The sequence below is a fragment of the Otolemur garnettii genome, unplaced genomic scaffold (genome assembly GCF_000181295.1).
Source record: "Otolemur garnettii isolate 467f Iridium unplaced genomic scaffold, OtoGar3 scaffold00149, whole genome shotgun sequence".
Taxonomy (NCBI): Eukaryota; Metazoa; Chordata; class Mammalia; order Primates; family Galagidae; genus Otolemur; species Otolemur garnettii.
This window is the reverse complement of record NW_003852544.1, coordinates 4,097,981-4,118,551: the sequence shown is the minus strand read 5'-3', so window position 1 is coordinate 4,118,551 and position 20,571 is coordinate 4,097,981. Positions and strand designations below refer to the sequence as shown.

Sequence of the window (20,571 nt, the reverse complement as noted above, 5' to 3'; positions counted from 1 at the left end):
CTGTGAGCTATGACACCATAACACTCTACTGAGAGTAACAAAGATAGACTCTGTCTAAAAAAAAAAAAAAAACCCAAAAAACAACTTACTGATCATTATTAGTATTTGCAGTTGTTTTGTTAATTTAGTTAGTAATTTTCCTGTATGTAGCTGTAGGGTTTATGTAGCACAGTCATAGTGTTTTCTCATTTGATCTTTGTTTTTTGAGACAGAGCCTCAAGCTATCCCCTGGAGTAAAGTGCTGTGACATCACAGCTCACAGCAACTTCCAACTCCTGGACTCAAGCAAGTCTTCTGCCTCAGCCTCCCAAGTAGCTGGTACCACAGGCGCCTGCCACAATGCCTGGCTATTTTTTTGGTTGCAGCCATCATTGTTGTTTTTGGCAGGTTGGATTTGAACTCGCCACCTTAGGTGTATGTGGCTGGCGCCTTAGCCACTTGAGCCACAGGTGCCAAGCCTTCTCATTTGATCTTTACAGCAATTTCTGAGAATATTAGGCAGACCATTTTAGAGATGAGGAGATGGAGGCAGACAAAGGTTGTGACTTCATCAAGGTCATACCCCATGAAGAAGGTAGAGCTGGGATTAGGACACGGAGCTTTTATGATAACTCCTCAAGTTTAGCCTGTGTTATGTGACCAGATTTTCCAGCCAACGAGAATGATACAGTTAGCTTGTAAACCTTTGTATTTACCTCTGAGCCCCTTAATATTCAAAAGTTTGGGTTGTTTGTATAGGTAGTGATATTATCAGAAAGATAATGCAGTTGTCCACAGAAATGGCTTTCCACCTTAATTTTTAAGTTATTCAGTGTATCATCCTTGGAGATTATTATTGTTTCTGTGCAGACTATAGAATGGTACTGCTATGGGGGTCTAGATATATAGATCATTATTTTGTAAAAATAGCAAAACTGTCAAGTTAGTAAACATCCATTTACATGTATCAAATTCTTATACTGATTAAGTCAGTGTAAGGATTTGCTTAGATTTATGAGTTGGAATAGTTAGTTGCCCCTTAATCAGTTATGTCCTTTAATCAGTTAATCAGGCATTTTATGGATGATTTAAGAATTGATGTTTATAAGGCACTTAAAAAATGGTTAGATAGAAGTATTTGAAGAAGTACAGCACTATCTCCACCATCACCAGTGTGTTACAGCTTTCTTTAGAGGTATACATGTTAATGCAAAGTTTTCTTTTTCTGAATCTCAGTCTTGTATGACACTTCTTATAACCATCTTCAGCCTAAGAGATGTTAAATGTCATTATATTATGCTTTCTAAAAAGTTCATCTGAGTTTACCCTCACAAATCTTTACAACATAGGCAATACATATAAATATCTTTCTACCTTTTGGTTATTTACAGATAACAGTTATACTCTTACTCTCCAAAATCATCAAATATAACATTTCTATTTTAACCCTGGCTTTTCACACGTTCAAAATATTTATTTCAATTACAGTGTTTTAAAGACCTAAGCTTATGTTGTTTTCTTCTTTTATGTTTTTGAATCCTAAAGACATGAAATTGCACTATGGCGATCTCACTGACAGTACCTGCCTAGTGAAGATCATTAATGAAGTAAAGCCTACTGAGATCTACAACCTGGGGGCACAGAGCCATGTCAAAGTAAGCCATTTTTATGATCATAATTTCTCCGGCTGTGTTCCCACAGTATTCTATATTTTACTTGTGTCTATTGCTTTTCAACACATTAATATAACAACTGGTCTAGTCTCCATGTTTAATCATCAATGCAAATTTAAGTGTTAATCCTAACGGAAACAGTAGGAGGTTTTTAAAAAAGTGTTATTTATTTTGTTATTTGTAAAGTATTTTGTTATTGGACAATATAATAAAATCTTACACTAACATTGAAACAGCAGCATTTGTTATTTTGGGTTGTACCCTATAGTCACGAGCCTCACTTGGATGTATTTTCTGCTATTTCAAGTCACATTATGAATGAAATGTTTTATTAAAATATTGGAAGACACAGCTCAGTAAAACCTCTATTTTAACATTAATTTTTGGTAGTGGCTATATTACTGGCTGCGAGAATATTTTTTGAGTCCCAAAATTTTAAAATTAGCTGAATTAACTTTTTATTGTAAGTTGTAAAAATCAATGGAAGAAAAGCTCTTTTTAACCTTTTTCTTCCTGAATGTGATATAGCTAATGTTGATTTTCTTCCTTTTATTCAGATTCTTTGGTAGTCTGCCCATCTCCCTTTCTGTCACTTTCTGGAATGGATCACAGTGAACCCTAGAGGCCTGTTCCAAGTTCTAGTGATCTGTTTAACTCACATTTTTTGTTGTTATGTCCTCCTGCTCACTTGAGTGACATCTGAAGTCACAGATGATGTGAGTTCTGTTGATACTCATTGAAGATGATTAGTAAAGCTTAGAAATAAAAGCAAATAACTCTTAAGTTTCAAAAGCCAAACAAACAAACGGCAACAACAAAAAATGCTTATAAAATGTAAGCCTTTTTTATTGTTTAACAAAAAACATGAGTCTTATTTTAGAAAATATTTTAGGTGATTTGCTATTTCTCTATATCCCTAACTTTATACAGATGGAAGCTGTATACTTACACTAATTTAAGGATGAAATCATGAACCAGAGCAACTGAAACCAAGTGGTGAATATAGTGAGAGAAACATAGCAGTAAGCCCAGTTTTATAATTAGTAGCAAATTTAAAAGTTGAGTGTCAATTCTTATTAAACATTTTTCTCCAAAATGTTAACATTGCAGGATGACCATATATTGATTGATAAAAATACCTCATATCTGCCTGTGCTAAGACAAAGCATTTCTTTTCTTTCTTTAATCAGTGACGATTCTGTTCTATATCTAGGCTTGAAATTTGGTCTGTGAAAGGTGCCCAGGTCTTAGGGTTAGAGCAAAGCTGTTTTTCTAAATGATTCTCAGTGTGTTTTGTCATTTTGAAAGGTCTCTTATGCATACTTTACTTAAGAGAGTGCATCACCTTTTTCCTATAGGGAAGCAGCGACTCTACCATTCCAAGAATAAACACTTTATTTTTCTCTAATTGAGGCAGTCAGTCGGTCTTCCACATTATAATTCATCTGGCTGCTTCTTAACCTTTCTGGCCAACTGTGAGAGTATCTTCCAGACAAAACAGAATGTTTTGGAATGAACATTCTGTTATTCAATTTCCTTTAGATTAAAAAGTTTCCTTTGTGATTGTAGTTTATCACCTCTAGAAGCTACCAACTGGCCTGGTGGGAAGATACAGGAAATTTTATAAAGGGTTTATTTATGGAAGGTCTGCCCCCCTGTCATTTTAATATTGAAGAGTCAGTCATTGCTTTTTTCCAAAATGTATCTGGAGTTAAAAAGTTTACATTTTTTTTTAGATGCCGTGAGCATGTTAGTGTTTAGTTATCATTTTGAAGTGTGGTACTGTAAGTAATAGAAAGTAGTGGAGACTGAGTTGATTCTTTTTTTAAGTTGCTATGTACATGAAGTTTATCTGTTTTTATTCTATTTTGGCTCTTCTTTTAAAGGTCAGTTAATTGGTAGGAATGTTGCTCCATTAAATAATAATTTTTGTTTGTAAAGTCATTTCATCCTTCAACAAATATTTCTTGAGTGCGTACTTCATATAAGGTGTCATGTGTGGTATGATGGAGGGCAAAAAGCTGTATCAAACTCACGTCTGCTGTGGGGAGTTTCAACTTCAGTAGGGGTGATTTGCACAGATGTCTGTGAGTCTTTAGAGAAGGGTCAGAGAGAACTTCCATGAGGAGATTATGGATAGTGCAAGGAGTTGACAGTAGCCCTGGTCTTGAAGCAGAGAGAGGGCTTTACATATGTGAGGGGAAACTGATAGTTGAAATGGAGGTAATAATAGAAAGCAAAGAATTAGAAATAAGAAATCCCAGGGCATGCTGGCAGCATGTGGAGCATTCTGTATTAGCTAATCAGAAAGAGTATGAGGAGAAATGCAAGGCGGAGATAGGTGGGAAGCTGGGCTGCATCTGGGCAGCTCTCCATATTTTGAACAGGAAGGAAGTATATTTACTGATGATGACTTGTAAGAGTCTAGAGGTGAGGCTCAAGAAGAAATAGGAAGTTGTTAGATGAGGATGGTGGCACTAGAAATGGGGAGAAGGAGGGTAAAATAGGGGGCCTTGTGAGGCTGACTCCTCTGCACATCAGATGTGGTCACCAAGGAAGAGGGAATACTGAGGTTCCGGGACCTTGGGATCAGACAGTCAATGGATCCAATACTAGAAATACACAGTCAGGGAGGGACTGTTGGAGTGGGAAGGGAAAAATGAGAAGTTCCCTTTTGGAGATATCTTACCAACAGTACTTGAAGGGCATTCAGGTAAAGCAGGACATGAGGTAGCTTAAAATATGTTGTGAGGTTTGGGAGAGATGCCCCTGCAGAAGTGTGAATTCAGCTTTTGGAGTCCTTAAGATGCCAAGTAGTAGCTAGGGAAAGGGGCAGAACACTGAAGATTGAACCTTGGGGACATGCTTATAATGAGAGGGTGGGAGGTAGAAGAGCAGGGCAGAGGAGCTAGAGAGGCAGAGGGTAGAATTGTGTCATGGAAGTCAAGGAATTTGCCATTCCAAGCAGTAGGGTATGAAAGAAGGGAATGAGGACCTGGAAAAGGTCACTGGCCTCGGCAGTTAGTCTTGAGATGATTTGTGTGGCTTTTAAAAAGAAGATTTTAGTGATATGATAGGAGGAGTTAGCCAGAGTGCAGAGGCTTGAGTCATTGAGAGGTTACAAAGGAAGTGCAAATCAAGTGGATTGTTTTCTAGAAATTATCTAGAAATTTCTAGGATCATAGAGAATGTGATAACAATTTGCATCAGCATTACTGCTGGTTGCCAGGTCCCTCCTCAGAATCTTTGATTCCTTAGGTCTAAGGTGGGGGTCTGAGAACTTGTATTTCTGGGATCTGTCCAGATGATGCTGACTCTTGTCTGGGGACCACATCTTGAGAACTCTTGCTTGAGTGTTTCAAGTTTCTTGGTTTTACACATATAGATTTGCCATAAATACATTTTTGTTAGACCTTCTCCTTGAATGTATCAACTTTTGAATTTGATAGAATATCGGCCTATTACTTGCCAGGTGAAGTGCAAAACTACACCTGCCATCAGAAGAGGCAAGAATGGAAAGAGTCTGAAGAGAATCTGATCTATGTGTATACTAATGCTCTTCACATCCAGGAATCTCTTTATCTGAGCAGTGTGCAGGTGTGAGACTAAATACTTTTTCGGCACTAGTGTTTTAGAGAAATAATGTGAGTACAAGCTCCTTTTAGAATGTCCTTTAACATCCCTTGTTCCATACCCCTGTTTACATTGTGATTTACGGATAGGTTGTTACCTAGTTATGGAACAAGGGCATGAAAGTGAGAGATGACTGAAATGTACTAGTTATTAAAAGCAGTTAAACCTATTGTGATGGGTATGGGCATGGGGAAGAGGCTGGGATGATGGTACCTCATGGTAACAGGTTGCTCGCCCCAGATGGCTGGGGCACATTGCTCTGTTCCTTGACCACTCTGAGACTCAGCATATTGGGTTTCAGTTGCTTGCCATTTTTCTTGTAGCTTGATAGGGAATTTGGATAGAAAAACTCATATTTTGTTCTTTATGATTAAAAATTCTCTGAATTAATCACCTTTTTAGAATTTATTGCAATTGTAGATAATAGATTTTTAAAAATGTTTTTTCTCTGACAGTGGAATACTTGCAATAAGATTAGTTAGAATAAATTTCTTACTATTTGGTTTGGTATTCTTTTGAAAAAAGGTCCTACTATAGCACAGTTTGCATTTAATTTTGAATCCGTGACTTCTAGACTGGGCATTGTTTGTGGTGGCTTCTCTTTGTGCAGAACAAAGTCTTCTATCACTCTCACTTCCAGTTAACTTGATGTGGGCTATGGTATGCTAAAAGTAAGGAAAATAAAATAATAGGAAGTTGGTCTGGTTTCCTGTAGGAAACCAATGAGGATGAAATTGATTCTTGGAATAAACCCACAGTAGTCTGGGAAATACTGACTGAAGACATTTTTCTGAATCATAAACAGAAAAATTATGACTCATGAAGTAGGTCATTGAAAGGCTGATTTGAGCTTATGTGGGAGAAAGTGAGAGATGACTGAAATGTACTAGTTATTAAAAGCAGTTAAACCTATTATGGTGACATCATCCAAGTAGGAACAAATTATCCAATATGTAGTCCTGCCCATTCAGTTGGAGGAAATGTTTTAGGAAACTTCTTTTTTGTTGTTAATGTATGGTTTGTTTGTTTTACTGTATAAAATAATGGTGTTTATCTGTTTATCATTTATTACTATACTGATTTTGGATTTGTCCACCCTTTCTTGCATCTTCTTTGATGATTAAAGTCATTTTTGAAGTCGTAGTGTTGCTGAGATCTTTCTACAGTTATGCTAGTTCAGTATTTCTGACTTTGTCTCATAATGTCACATTGGAATTGCTTTCATTGTTTTCAGTGAAATGAAAATTATACAATCATGGAATGTGAGCTGAAAGGAACTTTATAAATAATATAACATGACTTTCATTTTTACAAATGAATTTGCTTTTTCAAAATTACATATCTGGTTACTGGCCAATCCAGGATTGAAACACAGATCTTCATATTCTTTTTTTTTCAGAGATAGAGTCTCACTTTATCACGCTCGGTAGAATCCGGTGGTGTCACAGCTCACAGCAACCTCCAACTCCTGGGCTTAGGTGATTCTCTTGTCTCAGCCTCCTGAGTAGCTGGGACTACAGGTGCCCGCTACAACGTCTGGCTATTTTTTTGTTGCAGTTTGGCTGGGGCTGTATTTGAACTTGCCAGCCTTGGTATATGGGGCCGGCGCCCTACCCACTAAGCCAAAGGCACCACCCCCAGATCTTCGTATTCTGTAATTTATTTTAAAGACTATCCAAAAACCATCTCTACTAGTGATCATTCTGATGTAAAATAGTCATCTTCCTCTAGGTATCTAAGCTCATTTTATCTCCTTGTGTCTTTAGTGGAGATAGAAAGTCACTCTTTTCTTTTTTCTTTTTTTTTTTCTTTGCAGTTTTTGGCTAGGGCTGGTTTTGAACCTGCCACCTCTGGCATATGGGGCTGGCGCCTTACTCCTTTGAGCCACAGGCACCACCCGCACTTACTCTTTTCTTTTTGGTTTTCAGAAGAATCTTCAAATCTCTTTTTCCTGTTAAAGACTATCATTATGTCTTTCTTTAACTTTCTCTTCTTTAAATTGAATAACTCCATACTTTCCATTCCCTTTCAACTCTTTAATTATCTTTTTTACTTATTGGTTTAATTTTGTGTCAGGACAGCTAGGAGGTGTGATTGCCTGTATGGTAAGCTGCCATAGGGCCAGGAGGGTGGGAACTGTGATTTCCTCAATAGTTGTGCTGGACCATTTAGCAGATTCTGAACACCAAAGCCCAAAGGGGCCTAGTCTAAATGGTCCTCCCCGAGAGACTTCAAGTTTAGACGCCTGTCAAGAAGCATAGTTGGTTGTGAGCCAAGGGGCTAGTGTATTAGTGGCCAGTTGCCAAGTTAGAATGGGAAGAGATGAGACAGAAAAGCCAGTTCAGGGAATAGAGGTGGGAATAAAAACAGGCATGGGAATTAAACTTGTGGCCCCTGGGAAAGAGCCCAAGCAATTTAATTACCCAAATTAAAGAATTGTCATCTCTAGTTGCTTTTTCCTGGTGGCTCTGAGTCAAAAATTGTAACTTGATAGTTCACCCCCATATTCATCCCCTGGAAGCCTAAATCTCTTGGTGCTGTTCTAATTGAGGGGAGAGGGCAGTTGACTGAATACATTGGGAGACTACATACGTTATATGGGGAAGGGCGGGTGCCTATCGCTGAACATGTGGTTGGTGCCTGACTAACCCAATTACAGAACAAAACAAAATCACAACAATGTGGCCCTTTACCATGTAATTATAGTAAGAGTAGGGGGTGGCCTATTAAAAAACCCAGAGCAAACAGCAGAGGGACTGTTCTGTGTTCTTGCTCATTCATTTATTTTGGACCTTGGGGAGCCTGACTGGAAGGTGTGAGTAGAGCAGAAAAATGAAGAGCAGACTGGGAATGTAGCTATTGCTGATTGAAGGAAAGGGAGCTGTCAGAATGTCTTTAAACATGGGTGAGGGGCTGGCTCCATGGCCCATACAACTGTATATTTGTGTTTATTAACGCAGGGAGTGTGTACAGCCATCTGCTTGTCTCCTCCATCTGTTGCCTTTACCATGCTCAGTGCTTACAGGATGCAGTGGGGGCATGTAGAAGATTGTGCCATGGGACAGAAGGAAGGAATTTTCGTAAGAAATGGCAGGACAAATAAGAGTTATCAAATTAGAGGTGCACATTAGAATTATGGGACACAGGAATTCACATCCAGGTGCAGCCCAGACCCTGGGTTTTCCCTGGCTTCAAATCCTGGCCGTGTCACATGCTAGCGTGCAACTTTGGCAGGGTGCATGGCATTTTGCTTTCATTTTCCCATCAGTACAGTGAGCCACCTCCTCAGGTTGTGTTTCCTTAAGGCCTGCCTATGGACCTGTGCACTTGTACTTGACTGTAACTCTCCCTCAAATGCAAGCTTTTCACTGAGGCTGTCGTGACCATCCTGTTTGCAATAGTCTGGGACTCCTGGGAATGGAGTCACCCAGCAGTGAAGACAGCAAGAAAAGGGGAAGAAAATTCAAACTGGCCACTCTCTCTCTCCTCACTTTAATCCCCATGAGCTGTATGCTTACACTTTAGGCTAATTTGAGGCAAATTACTCAGGGAAAGGGATGGGCTAAAGTTAACATGGTCGGCGTGCCAGTTGCTGCTTCTGCCTGGGACGGAGTTCTGCTGTTTACTTTAGCTGCCGTTTGAAACTATATGCAAGAATGTTTTTCTCATTCTATTCCAAAGGAGAAAATGATATTTTTGACCCTTTGCTTTTTATTACGTGGGCCACAGAATTCTGAGGTGGCAGAGATCTTCCAATAAGCCAGGGCAAGTCCATATTTCATAAGTGCCTGCCAGGATTTCTGGTCGATGAGCAGCTAAGCTCTATGTAGCCTAGAACCCTGATCTGATGCCATTCAAGTTTTCTTGTCATCCTGTTAAGCTGAGAAGACCAAAGAGGTCTTGAACCAGGATGTGCACATACCACAGGACTTTGACATTCGAAGTTTCACCTCTCTTGTTTCAACTACGGTGAAACAAAGTTTCAGTAAAATAAGTTTGAGTTAAAAACATTTTTTTTTCCTTGCTGGAGGGAAATGATTCTAATTAATACCATGTGAATAGCGTGATTCTAATTAATACCATGTGAATAGCGCTTTCACAGCTAGGAGGATCCCCAGATACAGTAATGCAAGGTGCAATGTCAGCTATCAATCATACTAAAATAAAGTAATATATAGGGAAAATAGAAAGCCACAATACTGTATCATTAGGAGCAACAGCAATCTTTTTGGTTAGGATAGTACAATGCAATTCAAAATAAAATTTTTAATATTGAATACCTATTCTATGGTGGTATATAAATAAGTTTCCCTAAATCTATGGAATCAGAAGAATTTGTTGCTTGATAAGTAGAACAAGAAGCTTCTTTCTATCTGTATGACTTCCTTCCTTCTTTCTTTCTTTCTTTCTTTTTTTTTTTTTTTTAAAAGAAACATAGTCTTGCTCTGTCACCCAGGCTTGAGTTCACTGGCATCATCATAGCTTTCAGCAGTGGATTGCAGCCTCAACTCCTGGACAGAAACAGTTCTGCTATAGCCTCCTGAGTAGCTGAGACTTATAGGCATGCACCACTACACTTGCATCACTTTAAAACTTTTTTTGTAGAGATGAGTCTTGCTGTGTTACTGAGGCTAGTCTCAAGCTCCTTGCTTCAAATGGTCCTTCTACTTTGGTTTCCGAAAGTGTTGGGATGACAGGCATGTGCTTATCCATCTTTGTATAATTATTTTTTAAACAGAGATTGACAAGGGTTATACAATTATAATATTAACCTGTTTTCTTTTCTAAGATTTAAAAATAAGTATTTCTGCTTTAGTGCTGCAAGCACATTTGGGCTCATGTATTAGTGTACATATAAGTTAATGTTTGGTCTTTGAAGATAGCTTATTTTCCTTAGTAGATATCTAAATTTATATATATATATATATATATATATATATAGTGTGTGGGTGTGTGTATATATATAGTATGTGTATATGTACATATAGCATAGAGTTTTAAAATACTTGTTATGTTGTCATAGGTAATTCTTAGATGTATTCAGGTAACATGACGACTCTTTTTTTTAGTATATTATGAATTTTGAAATAATGATTTCTTATGAGCAATGCTTTTCTTGGTAAAGAGCAGTAAGTGCAACTTTGAGAACTTGAGTAATAAGATATGTTTGCATTTAGAAGCAATATACATGCATACTGTAGGGCGTCTGTTTCTGGAAAACTTGGCTCCCTCACAGGTGAAGTGAGTGAGTGAGTGGAATGACTGGATGCTTTTTGTCTCCTTAGACACATGGCATGAGAGGAACAAACCTTTTCTATGATCAGGTTGTGTTTTGGTTTGCTTGTTTTTGTTCTACTAATCCCTGTTTCCTTCTGATCAATCCAGTTGCCTCCTCACGTGTTTGGGTACAATCTCCATGATATTTAATACAGTTAATAACAATATTTGTTTGTTACAGAGCAACATTGCAATGGAAACTGTTTTTCATTTTATAATTTAATGTTCATATTTACAGTGCATAAACCCCAGTAATACAATATGGTTAGTCATTTCCCACGGTTGCAGGAAGAAGTTTAGCATTTTTTATCTTATATTCATTAGGGGGAGTGGGAATGTATACTTTTGGTGGGTCTCTGTATGTCATCTGGCTCAAATTCTTAGAAGCCTGTAACAGATTTAACCAATTGAATTCAAATCTAAAACCACTTAAAAAGTTCTTTATAGTCCATTAAGAATTTATATGAGAGAGAACACTCTATGAAAGTTCTCCTCTGCCTGTTCAAACAGATTGTTCTGTTTTATTAGATCTAGGTGGTATTGTAATTTTGATAACAGCTAATAATGTGTGGAATTTTGCTTATAATTAGTGGACCACACAAAGGTATATTTGTTGGGTTTTGCACCCTTATTATATTTATAATAGTGGTTTGTTTACTAAATATAATCCAAAGTAGTAGCATTTTACTATTGAAACAAGTATTTTATACATATTTAGCTAAAATTCAAATAGCTAAATGTGCATGTTTATTATAATATCAATTTCTAAATGTATTTATAGCAAAAATGGTGAACAAATAGAAAGTTAGTAAATATACTATGAGTGAAACCTTTGTTTTGAACTTTTAGTGATGAATGGGAATGTTTTTTAGGGTTATTAATAAGATTATGGTATTTAATTTGCATAAATTAAAATGTAGACCATAAATAATACCTTGCTTAATACCATAGTTAGATACATCTCTCCTCACTACTCAAAGATGTGTCGATTTAGAAGATTAAACTTAGCTTCATTTTTAAAAGACCTACTAAAGCGTGGTATTTAAATATGAGTCCTACTTTATCCATTTAGTGTAAGTGTAGTTTATAAAATTTGCTTTGTAATGTCAGTATAGTAAGAGAAGATGAAACCTTTTCTGTTTTAAAGAAATTTAATGCATATAATTATTTTCTATTAATTTCTACTTTAAATCATTAATTGGATACTATACTATTGCCAGGAAGAAATGAATTATAAGAACATTGTTTTAATGTATCAGATTTCCATTTTTTTGAAAAATGTCTAATGTCAAAGATTAGTAGATATCATTTTTATTCTTTAAAAAAATAGTCACAAATATAATAGTTTGGGAATGTTAATTAAAAAATAACTCACCATGAATTTACATCTGCTTTATTTATAAGAAACTATGCTTACACCCTTGCATAGTTTCTTATAAAGAAAGAATAACTATGCTGCAACCCTTGCTTTAATATGTTAAGACTATGTTAAGTTCATCATTAGAATAACTTAAACTGAGAATTCCTTAGAAAATGTTATAATCTAGAATGTTTGCTCATCTTTTGTATGTGATTACAGTATTGATAATTAAATGAAATGTTTGCCAGAAATATATGCTGTGTTGCTAACAATTATATGGCTATTGTAAATGCCAGTTTGATAGAAAGGCAGATAATTTGAGCTTCTCATTTTGTTTGGTATATCAAACAAAGGCTTGGGTAAAGCCTTTTCCTGAGTCTCTTTTCCACTTCCGTCCCTATACTATTGTTGATATTTTTTTTCTTTTTGAGACAGAGTCTCACTATGTTGCCCTCACTAGGGTGCTATGGAGTCACAGCTCACAGCAACCTCAAACTCTTAGGTTTGAGCGATTCTCTTGCCTTAGCCTCCCAAGTAGCTGGAACTACAGGCGCCCACCATAATGCCCAGCTATATATTTTTTTTTTTTTGTAGTTGTCATTGTTTGGCAGGCCTGGGCTGGGTTTTAACACGCCAGCCCCGGTGTATGTGGCTGACACCCTAACGACTGAACTACAGGTGCCAAGGCCGCACCCCCCCCCCCCGTTTTTTTAAACAGTAAAAGCTCTCATGGAAATTAGTGATCTTGACAAAATAAATCTCTAGGGGACATTCTTCAGTACTATTAACACATCCTTTGTCTTGATTGTAATTAATTCATCTTTACTTTTATTGTGTTGGTTAATTGTTAAATGGTGTAGAGGACAGTTTTATTTTGTTTGTTTCTTTTTACATGACCATATGGCTCACACTGGAGTGGTTTCTGTTTGTTTGACACTGTTGTCAGGGCAGCTCGGACCCAGTATGGTCTGTACTAGCAGGGAGACTGAGAGGCTCTCTACCTTAGTCTGACAGATTACTTCATGTTCTCTAGAAAAGAAGTGTTTGAGGCTAGTTGATTATCACCTCAAAATATTTGAGTTGTTGGTTGTTTAAATAATGAGACTAAATAACACTTTTGTCTCTTTGCTTTGTATTCACTTTATATTAAATATTGTGAAAATGTTTTTACTTAGTTATCATTTCATCCTGTCATTTGGCAAGTTATTTAGAATGCAGTTTGGTCAAAATTAATTTATTTTATTGGAATTGTTTAAGTTACTTCAAATTTCAAATTTTCTTGTTATCTTTTCTTTTTCAGTCATAACTCTGTTAATGTTAATTACTATATTAAAATTTATCAATACCAGTAAGGGAAAATCTTGCTTATATTAAATAGTATGTAATACATTTTCAGTAGTTTTTCAACTCTGTAACGTTTCTTCAAAGTGAAAGAAACAAAAAATCTTAATAAACTTCTGCATTTGGGTGGGGAAGAAAATTATTTCTAAAGCTTCCTTCTTCATCCGTCTCTATAAGGGATATGATTCTTTTTGGAACAGTGGAAAAATTTGTTGTGCTTAAGACTGTTGTGCTCTTTTATACACATAGATGGCAGCAAAGTGTTACAGACAAGGGAAGTCAACCTGTAGTCGTGAAAGATGAGTGACAGCATAGCTGCCCTGTGTCCCATAGTTAAACATAAAATAGGAAAGAAAGCTACTATTGACAACACAAGAGTGTAGGAGAATGAAGAAGGCCATGAGAAGGTACATAATACACTGAATTTCAGGAAAAATCCCAGGTGGTAAAGCTTAATCTTTAAGGTATGTCATCTACTCCTATAAGATGATTGAAATCAGCTAAGATAATATGCATGTCAAAATAAAGAGACAGTAAACGGCTGAGGGGTGGCAGGACAGGAGGGAAGTAAAAGAGAAACCATGCACAAGTTGCAACGGCAAGTAATGGCCTGCTGCCTGCAGGCACTGTAGAGTTTGGCCTGCGTGTCTCCTTTTTAGTTAAGCAAGTTACAAAGAGGAAATGTCAGTCCACGAATCAGGCAAACATTCCATGGGAACATTGCTCAAATGTCAGCATTTTAGAAAACAGAACTGGAGTCTATTATAGTCTGGTCCCCATGCTGGATTTGCTGTTAAATGTGTATTTACAAATGTATTTCTTCAGAATGCATTTGTAGTTAATAGGCCATTTTATTTGTGTCTTAATGAGCATTCCTAAATAATGATATAATCACTATAAAAGATGACAGTCATCATTATAGTGAATAATATGTGTCTGCTTCCGAGGACCTCTCTGTGGCTTCTCACAAATTTCCAAGGTAATTTTCAAGTTTTAGAATTGTATTTGGTGAAATCAGAGGAATGAAGAACTAATGAAGTAGAAATGTATTTATTAGGAACTGAACTATGAAAGTGGGGAATTGAACTATGGAAATGTGTTATAGAGAAGCAATTTGTAACATGTCCTGAGCAATCCAGTCGCCTCAGTATGTTACTACCAATAAGGTCTTCTTAGTGCCACCAAAGTAATGGTAACGTTGTGTAGAAAAACATTTCCCCTACCTTTTAGATTTTTTCTGATTGCTGCTCAGGCAGTTTAGTACCACAGACTAATCTCTGTGTCACAAAACTGATTCTAAAGGTGTGTATAACAACTTACTTAAAAACAATATCTGGCAAGTTTCTCTTATGACAGCAACTTACTTCTCACGTAATGATTTTCTTAGTTCATTTGATATCTTAACAACCCCTTTCCACATTTCTGAGTTTGTAAAATAACACTTAATATAACTTATTTCTTATTCTTAATAAAGGCTTACTTGAGAGTGGATTGCCATTCACCGTCTAGCTCTGCTTCCACCAAATGAGGTTAGAAGGGAATGTGGTTTGTAAGGGTGTAAGGTGGTTTCCAGCATCATTTGCTCTGTACTGTAATAGGCCTGAATGTTGTTTTAATGAAGCATAAAACATATTCTGACCGCTGCTTATTACTTATTAATGATTAAATAATATTCTGTCATATGTCAGTAGGAAAAGAAGATACATATATATGCAGTTTTTCTGTTTTAACATTATCTATTATGTTAACTTCAATTTGTATGCACGGATATGTCTGTGCTACTCTGATATTTTTAGTAATATGGGCTGTGTGAACTCCAGAACTAAGAGAAATTTGAGTTCTAAACACGTATTTATTTTACATTTTGTGGGGTTTCAATTTAATTTAATTATATGGAAATTTATAAGTTGAACTTTCACTGTTATATGTTTTTTAAAACTAAAGTATAAGATGTTAAATTAAATAAATTAGTCACAATTATAAGTTTCTTTATAAGTAATATATTTTAAAGGGTTTTAGAGTAACATATGCTGTTTGAAAGCAACTTTTAACCAGAATACAATGTTTTGCAAGTGACTAAATACTTTTTCTTTTGTACTTTTAGCTCCTCTTCGCCAGTTATTAGATTTAGACTATGTGCTTTTTCTTATGGAATAGTATCATGCAGGTTATTAATGTGATCTTTTCATTGCCACAGTTTTCATAAAACGGCCAGTATTGCAACACCACTTCCTCCAATTGCTTGGCTTCAAAAGAATTATGTCTCAATTAGGCAAATCTAAATGATTTGTGTTGCATAAATAAGTAAATGTTAAATAATTAATGTTTTTAAATTTGTTTATAAGCTTTTCATGGGATACACTTTATAAATAATTTTGATGCCCTTATTAAACTAGAAAAGCAGATTTTACATGAGCTATCAAGGACTTAAATATTCTATTGACATAACCAATTTTAATTTATGATAGCTTTCCATTTGTTTACATGACCAAATCTTACAAAATCTTAGATCTTGAAAAAATTTCAGTAGAATGCAATAATAGCTTAAGTAATGCTTATCTTATTATTTTTTTAAATTACCTTAACTTTCAAGTAATTAATTAAGTAGCCTTCCAGTTGCTAAATGAATATACTCTAATTGTTTGGAATTATACTGGCAAAATATTTGTGCTTATAATTCTTAGCTTTTCTTATGTCCAAATTAAGTTTTCTTTTTATCAGATATAAAATATTAAAGCATACATAAATATTTAAAAAATAATTTAAATTGATAAGTGATTGAGACTGTAATCACAAAATAGTTTTTCCATGTGGGTATTGTTTTCCATGAAGTATTAATACTCAGTGTAGAAATGAATATGAATGCCCTAAAGTTCATTTTTGGCCCCAAATGTAATTGCTTTTTTCCTCCCACAGGTTGCATCTTTATTTTAAAATTGAAGCCTTAAATTGATAAATGTTTTGCTCATAACTTGTTTTCGGAGGAGTGATTTCACATAGATTTGATGTGTTCTCTCTCATCTAGTGGGAGTTTCTTTTCTTTCTCCCTCTACCTGCTTTTTCTCTCTGTTTCTTACTGGGGATTTCAGTTATCAAGCTGAATCATCTCATATGATGATGAGTCTTGGTGGTACACCTTTACTGGCACAAGATCTAGAGACTAATATGTAAACCAGTTACTGGGTTTATAATGTGTGAAATATTAGCTTGTCCTTTTTTTCTTCAGTTTTTCCTTCTGATAGGCTTTACTGAAAATTCTTTTTATTTTTTTCTTTCATTCTCTTTGTTTCTCTCTCTTTGCCCCTCTCTTTCTCTACTGTGCTAATTCTGAAAAAATTTATAGATAATATCATTTAACATCGTGGTTAAAGACTTATTTGGTCAGAGATTTTTAATTGCAAACCAGTAAAAATTTATTTTTTATAATGTATCATAAATGACATACTAAATTAGTATTTTCAGTAAAAACCTTTCAGTAAAATGTTGACACTTAAAACACTGATGCTTTTTAGAAAAAGAAATCTCAACAATGTTAGTTCATATGCGTATGAAATGTTTAATGGAAACATTGCAAGTTAATTTTATCTTCTTTCATAATAGAAGTTGACAAAGAATTTTGACTCATCTTACTCATTTTCTTGCATTCTTACAGAAAATAATGTACAATTGAAAACTCTTAGTGACATTAGCTCTCTGCATAAGAATTACCTTTCTATGTGTGAAACAACAACTATAAAAATAGTGCCAAAATTTAATGCATGCCTTTACTTTTTAGGAGCATTTCCTTTCCCGAGTGTAGTGATCTTAATCCCAGATGTTGCACATGACATTTCTGTCGTACTCCTATGACATGTTTGTTTGAGTTTTTTAATATTAGCTCTATGATCTGATTGCTATATGTGGTGTCTCTATATCTCAGTGATATAGATTTTGTTGCAGTCATTTACTTTTTATTTATAGTCCTCCATCTGTATTAGTCAAACTTAAAGAGATGTTGGTTGCCGCAGATCAAACCCCTTACTGTATATAATTTGTAGTTTATTTAAGTTATATTGTGACTTTAGACTTGTACTAATGGAATTTCATACAATTAAAATAAAATGGTTTGTTGGCATAGATAAATATCTTAATGAAACATCAGTATAATGATAAAAATATAGTTGTACCATTTTGGACATTAGAAGAACACTAATGTGGGCTAACTGAAATTCCATAAGTTATTTATTTCTTAGAAGTTCCTAGTAAATCTAAAAGATAACTAAGTTTGACGCATAAACTAAGAATTTCACTGGGTTGACAATTTATTTACATTTATTCAACTCAGTTTTAATTCTATAATTATTTTTAAGCCTCATTAACTTATATCTGTAATCAATATATTGAAATATAAATTCTTTTAAATGCTAGTACAAGATATTATTCTTTGTGATGAGAAATGAAAGGAGTTACACTTGTCAGAGTCTTTATAATCATATTAAGTGAAACATAACCTTTCTAGGCCTCAGTTTCCTTATCTGCAAAATGGGAAATTAGGAAGTGGGGAAGTTATATGTTCTCCAAGATCTCTTTCAACCCTAAAATTTTGTGATTATATGATTTGTTTTGATATGATATTATGTTTATCAATATAAATTATGTGTCCTATCTAATGTAAACATAAGAGGTAGTAAAACCTAAGTATGAAAAGTTCAGTATCTTTTAAAAATACTTTTTGGGAAGAAACAATGGACAGATTTTAGTATATAATGCTTTTCTCAAGAAATATTTAAATCCTTATTTTAGGTAAGGTGTCCCTTTTTGAAAATTTAACGTGCGATAATGGAAACACTGAGATGTAAAAAGAAGTATACTCCATTTTGTCAGTTAGTACAAATTAAAGTTAAATGCTTTGTAACCCATTGGTTACACTATTACCATGGGAATATCTTATCTTGAGAAAATTAGTTTATGTTCCATAAAATAGAAATCTGAATGAATAAGTTAATTTTTTGAATAATACATGCTAATTTTTCTTACAGGAAAATAAATACATGTGGATATCTTTAAATTGATTCTCTGGCATATAAATAAATTTAGGCCATGATTCTAAGACATGTATGTAAATAAATTTAGGGGGCGGCGTCTGTGGCTCAAGGAGTAGGGTGCCAGCCCCATATACTGGGGGTGGCAGGTTCAAGCCCACCCCAGCCAAAACTGCAAAAAAAACCCCAAGAAAACCCAACAAATTTAGGTTCCTGTGTTAATTGGTATCTACTTTTAAATTTAGTAGTTATGTGTTTATTTATTAAGATTTACAGACAGTTGTTGTAGAATTCATTGTGCCACAGAATTGCTCATCACAATAAAACAGAAACAAGCCTATTTTCATGTCCCAAATATATTAAGCATACAAGTTGTGTTATGGAAACTAATAAGCTTCTAAATATTTGAAATAACTTTTACTCAAGTACAACTTTCCAGAAATTTCTGTTTAAGAAATTGATGTTTTTTGGGGGAGCGGGGCTGGGAGCAAGAGAGCTATTTGTTTGAATAAGTAGTGAAGTTTAAAATACGTATCTGATTTGTAGAATAATAGACAAGTATCTGCAGCTCTACTAGGGTATGCTAAGAGAATTTGTAAGGTAAATGTTTAAAGAACAAAAAGTGAAAGTTTTAAAACTGTGTCTTTAACATTTGTACTTGAATGTTTATAGCATTCAATTTAGTTCATAACCGCAAAGGTGTGGAAACAAGACAAATACCCATTAATACTGAATGGATTAAAAAAATGACGATACATGAGTGGTGCCTGTGGCTCAAAGGAGTAAGGTGCCAGCCCCATATGCTGGAGGTGGCGGGTTCAAACCCAGCCCCAGCCAAAAACTGCAAAAAAAAAAAAAAAAAAAAAGAAAAGTGATACATGTATAACATAGAATACTATCAAGCCATAAAAAAGATGAAAATGTGTATCTTTTGTAACAACCTGGATGGATTTTGAGAACACTTTTCTAAGTAAAGTATCACAGGAATGGAAAAAGGAGTATCACATGTGCTCAATACTAAGTTGAAACTACTAGATTAACAACTACTTGCTCACTTGAGAGAAAAACTCAAGTTCAAGAAGGGGATGGTGTTCAACAAGTTCCCATCCAAAGGGAACAAGGCGCAGGTGTAGGGCACACTTCCTGGATGAGGAAACAACCACAATGGGACTTTACCTTACAAATGGAAACAGTGTAACTTAATCATGTGTGCCTTCATATTAATCTGAAATATATAAAAGTCTTTAAAAGATAGTATTATAACTTACCAAGCAAAACACAAATTCATCATCTGACTGACAAATAATAGTTAAAAGTTTTATTTTTTAAGGTGTTTTCTTTGTTTGAATAAGGAATTGCTATTTATTCCTAGAGTTTATAAAAGTTGAAGGAAAATACTTCATACTAATATGAAAAAAGTTTTTTTTCTTCTTCATGCTCATTGCATTTAATCCTTATATTCCCAAGTGAAAGATTCCATCATTTGGACTAGCATAGATTCAGTTATTTTTAAGCTATCCAGATTCCTTTTTCAACCCAGTGGCATTTCATGTGGTCACAGTGGCAAACTTCTTCCTATGTTTTGTAAGCTTATTGTCAGTCTTATTGTAATGACAATTAGAACATTCTTAAGATATTTCCTCTGACTTTTAATATTTCCTTACATGTCTAGAAGTTTTAAAAGTTTTTATACAGTGGGGCAGCGCCTGTGGCTCAAAGGAGTAGGGCGCTGGCCCCATATGCCGCAGGTGGTGGGTTCAAACCCAGCCTGGCCAAAAAAACTGCAAAAAAAAAAAAAAAAAAAAGTTTTTGTACAGTGTTTGCTGTAGATTTCAAGTATGTAAAAATTAGACTTTTCTCCTACCATTCTATGAAATTACCATAAGCATTTAAGAAATAATTTCTATCTAGGAACAGAGAAGGTACAAAATTAAAGGGACCAATGGAACCCCAAAATTCTGATAGGAAGCAGGATGGTAGGAATACAAAAAAAAAAAAGAATTTATTTCTATCAGGATTTCAGTTATATACAGAGTCTTAGATTCTTAGATTGGTCTTTATCCTTTGATGTCTACAATAAAAGCAAAGAGAATTTCAAATAGTTTACTTTCTTTGTAACTAAATTTTCACTATTTCAGAGAATTTATAAAAACAATTGTGTGTAACACTCTTAATGTCCTAGTTTAGTTTTTTTTTTTAAACTAACATAAGGTGGTATAATATTTAATCAGTTTCATGCTTTATTTTCTCATGCTTTTGGTATTTATTAAAGGTCTTTTTTTTTTTT

At 34.9% G+C, this 20,571-nt stretch overlaps 1 protein-coding gene across 1 annotated transcript in view; it reads left to right on the top strand.

Annotated features, from left to right (window-relative positions):
• The window catches only part of GMDS (GDP-mannose 4,6-dehydratase), a 587,084-nt gene that overhangs the window by 114,278 nt on the left and 452,235 nt on the right, over nt 1-20,571 (top strand). The window contains exon 4 of the mRNA XM_003799345.3: nt 1,525-1,634. Coding sequence (XP_003799393.1) covers nt 1,525-1,634 — 110 coding nt within the window. The remainder of the gene's footprint in view (nt 1-1,524; nt 1,635-20,571) is intronic.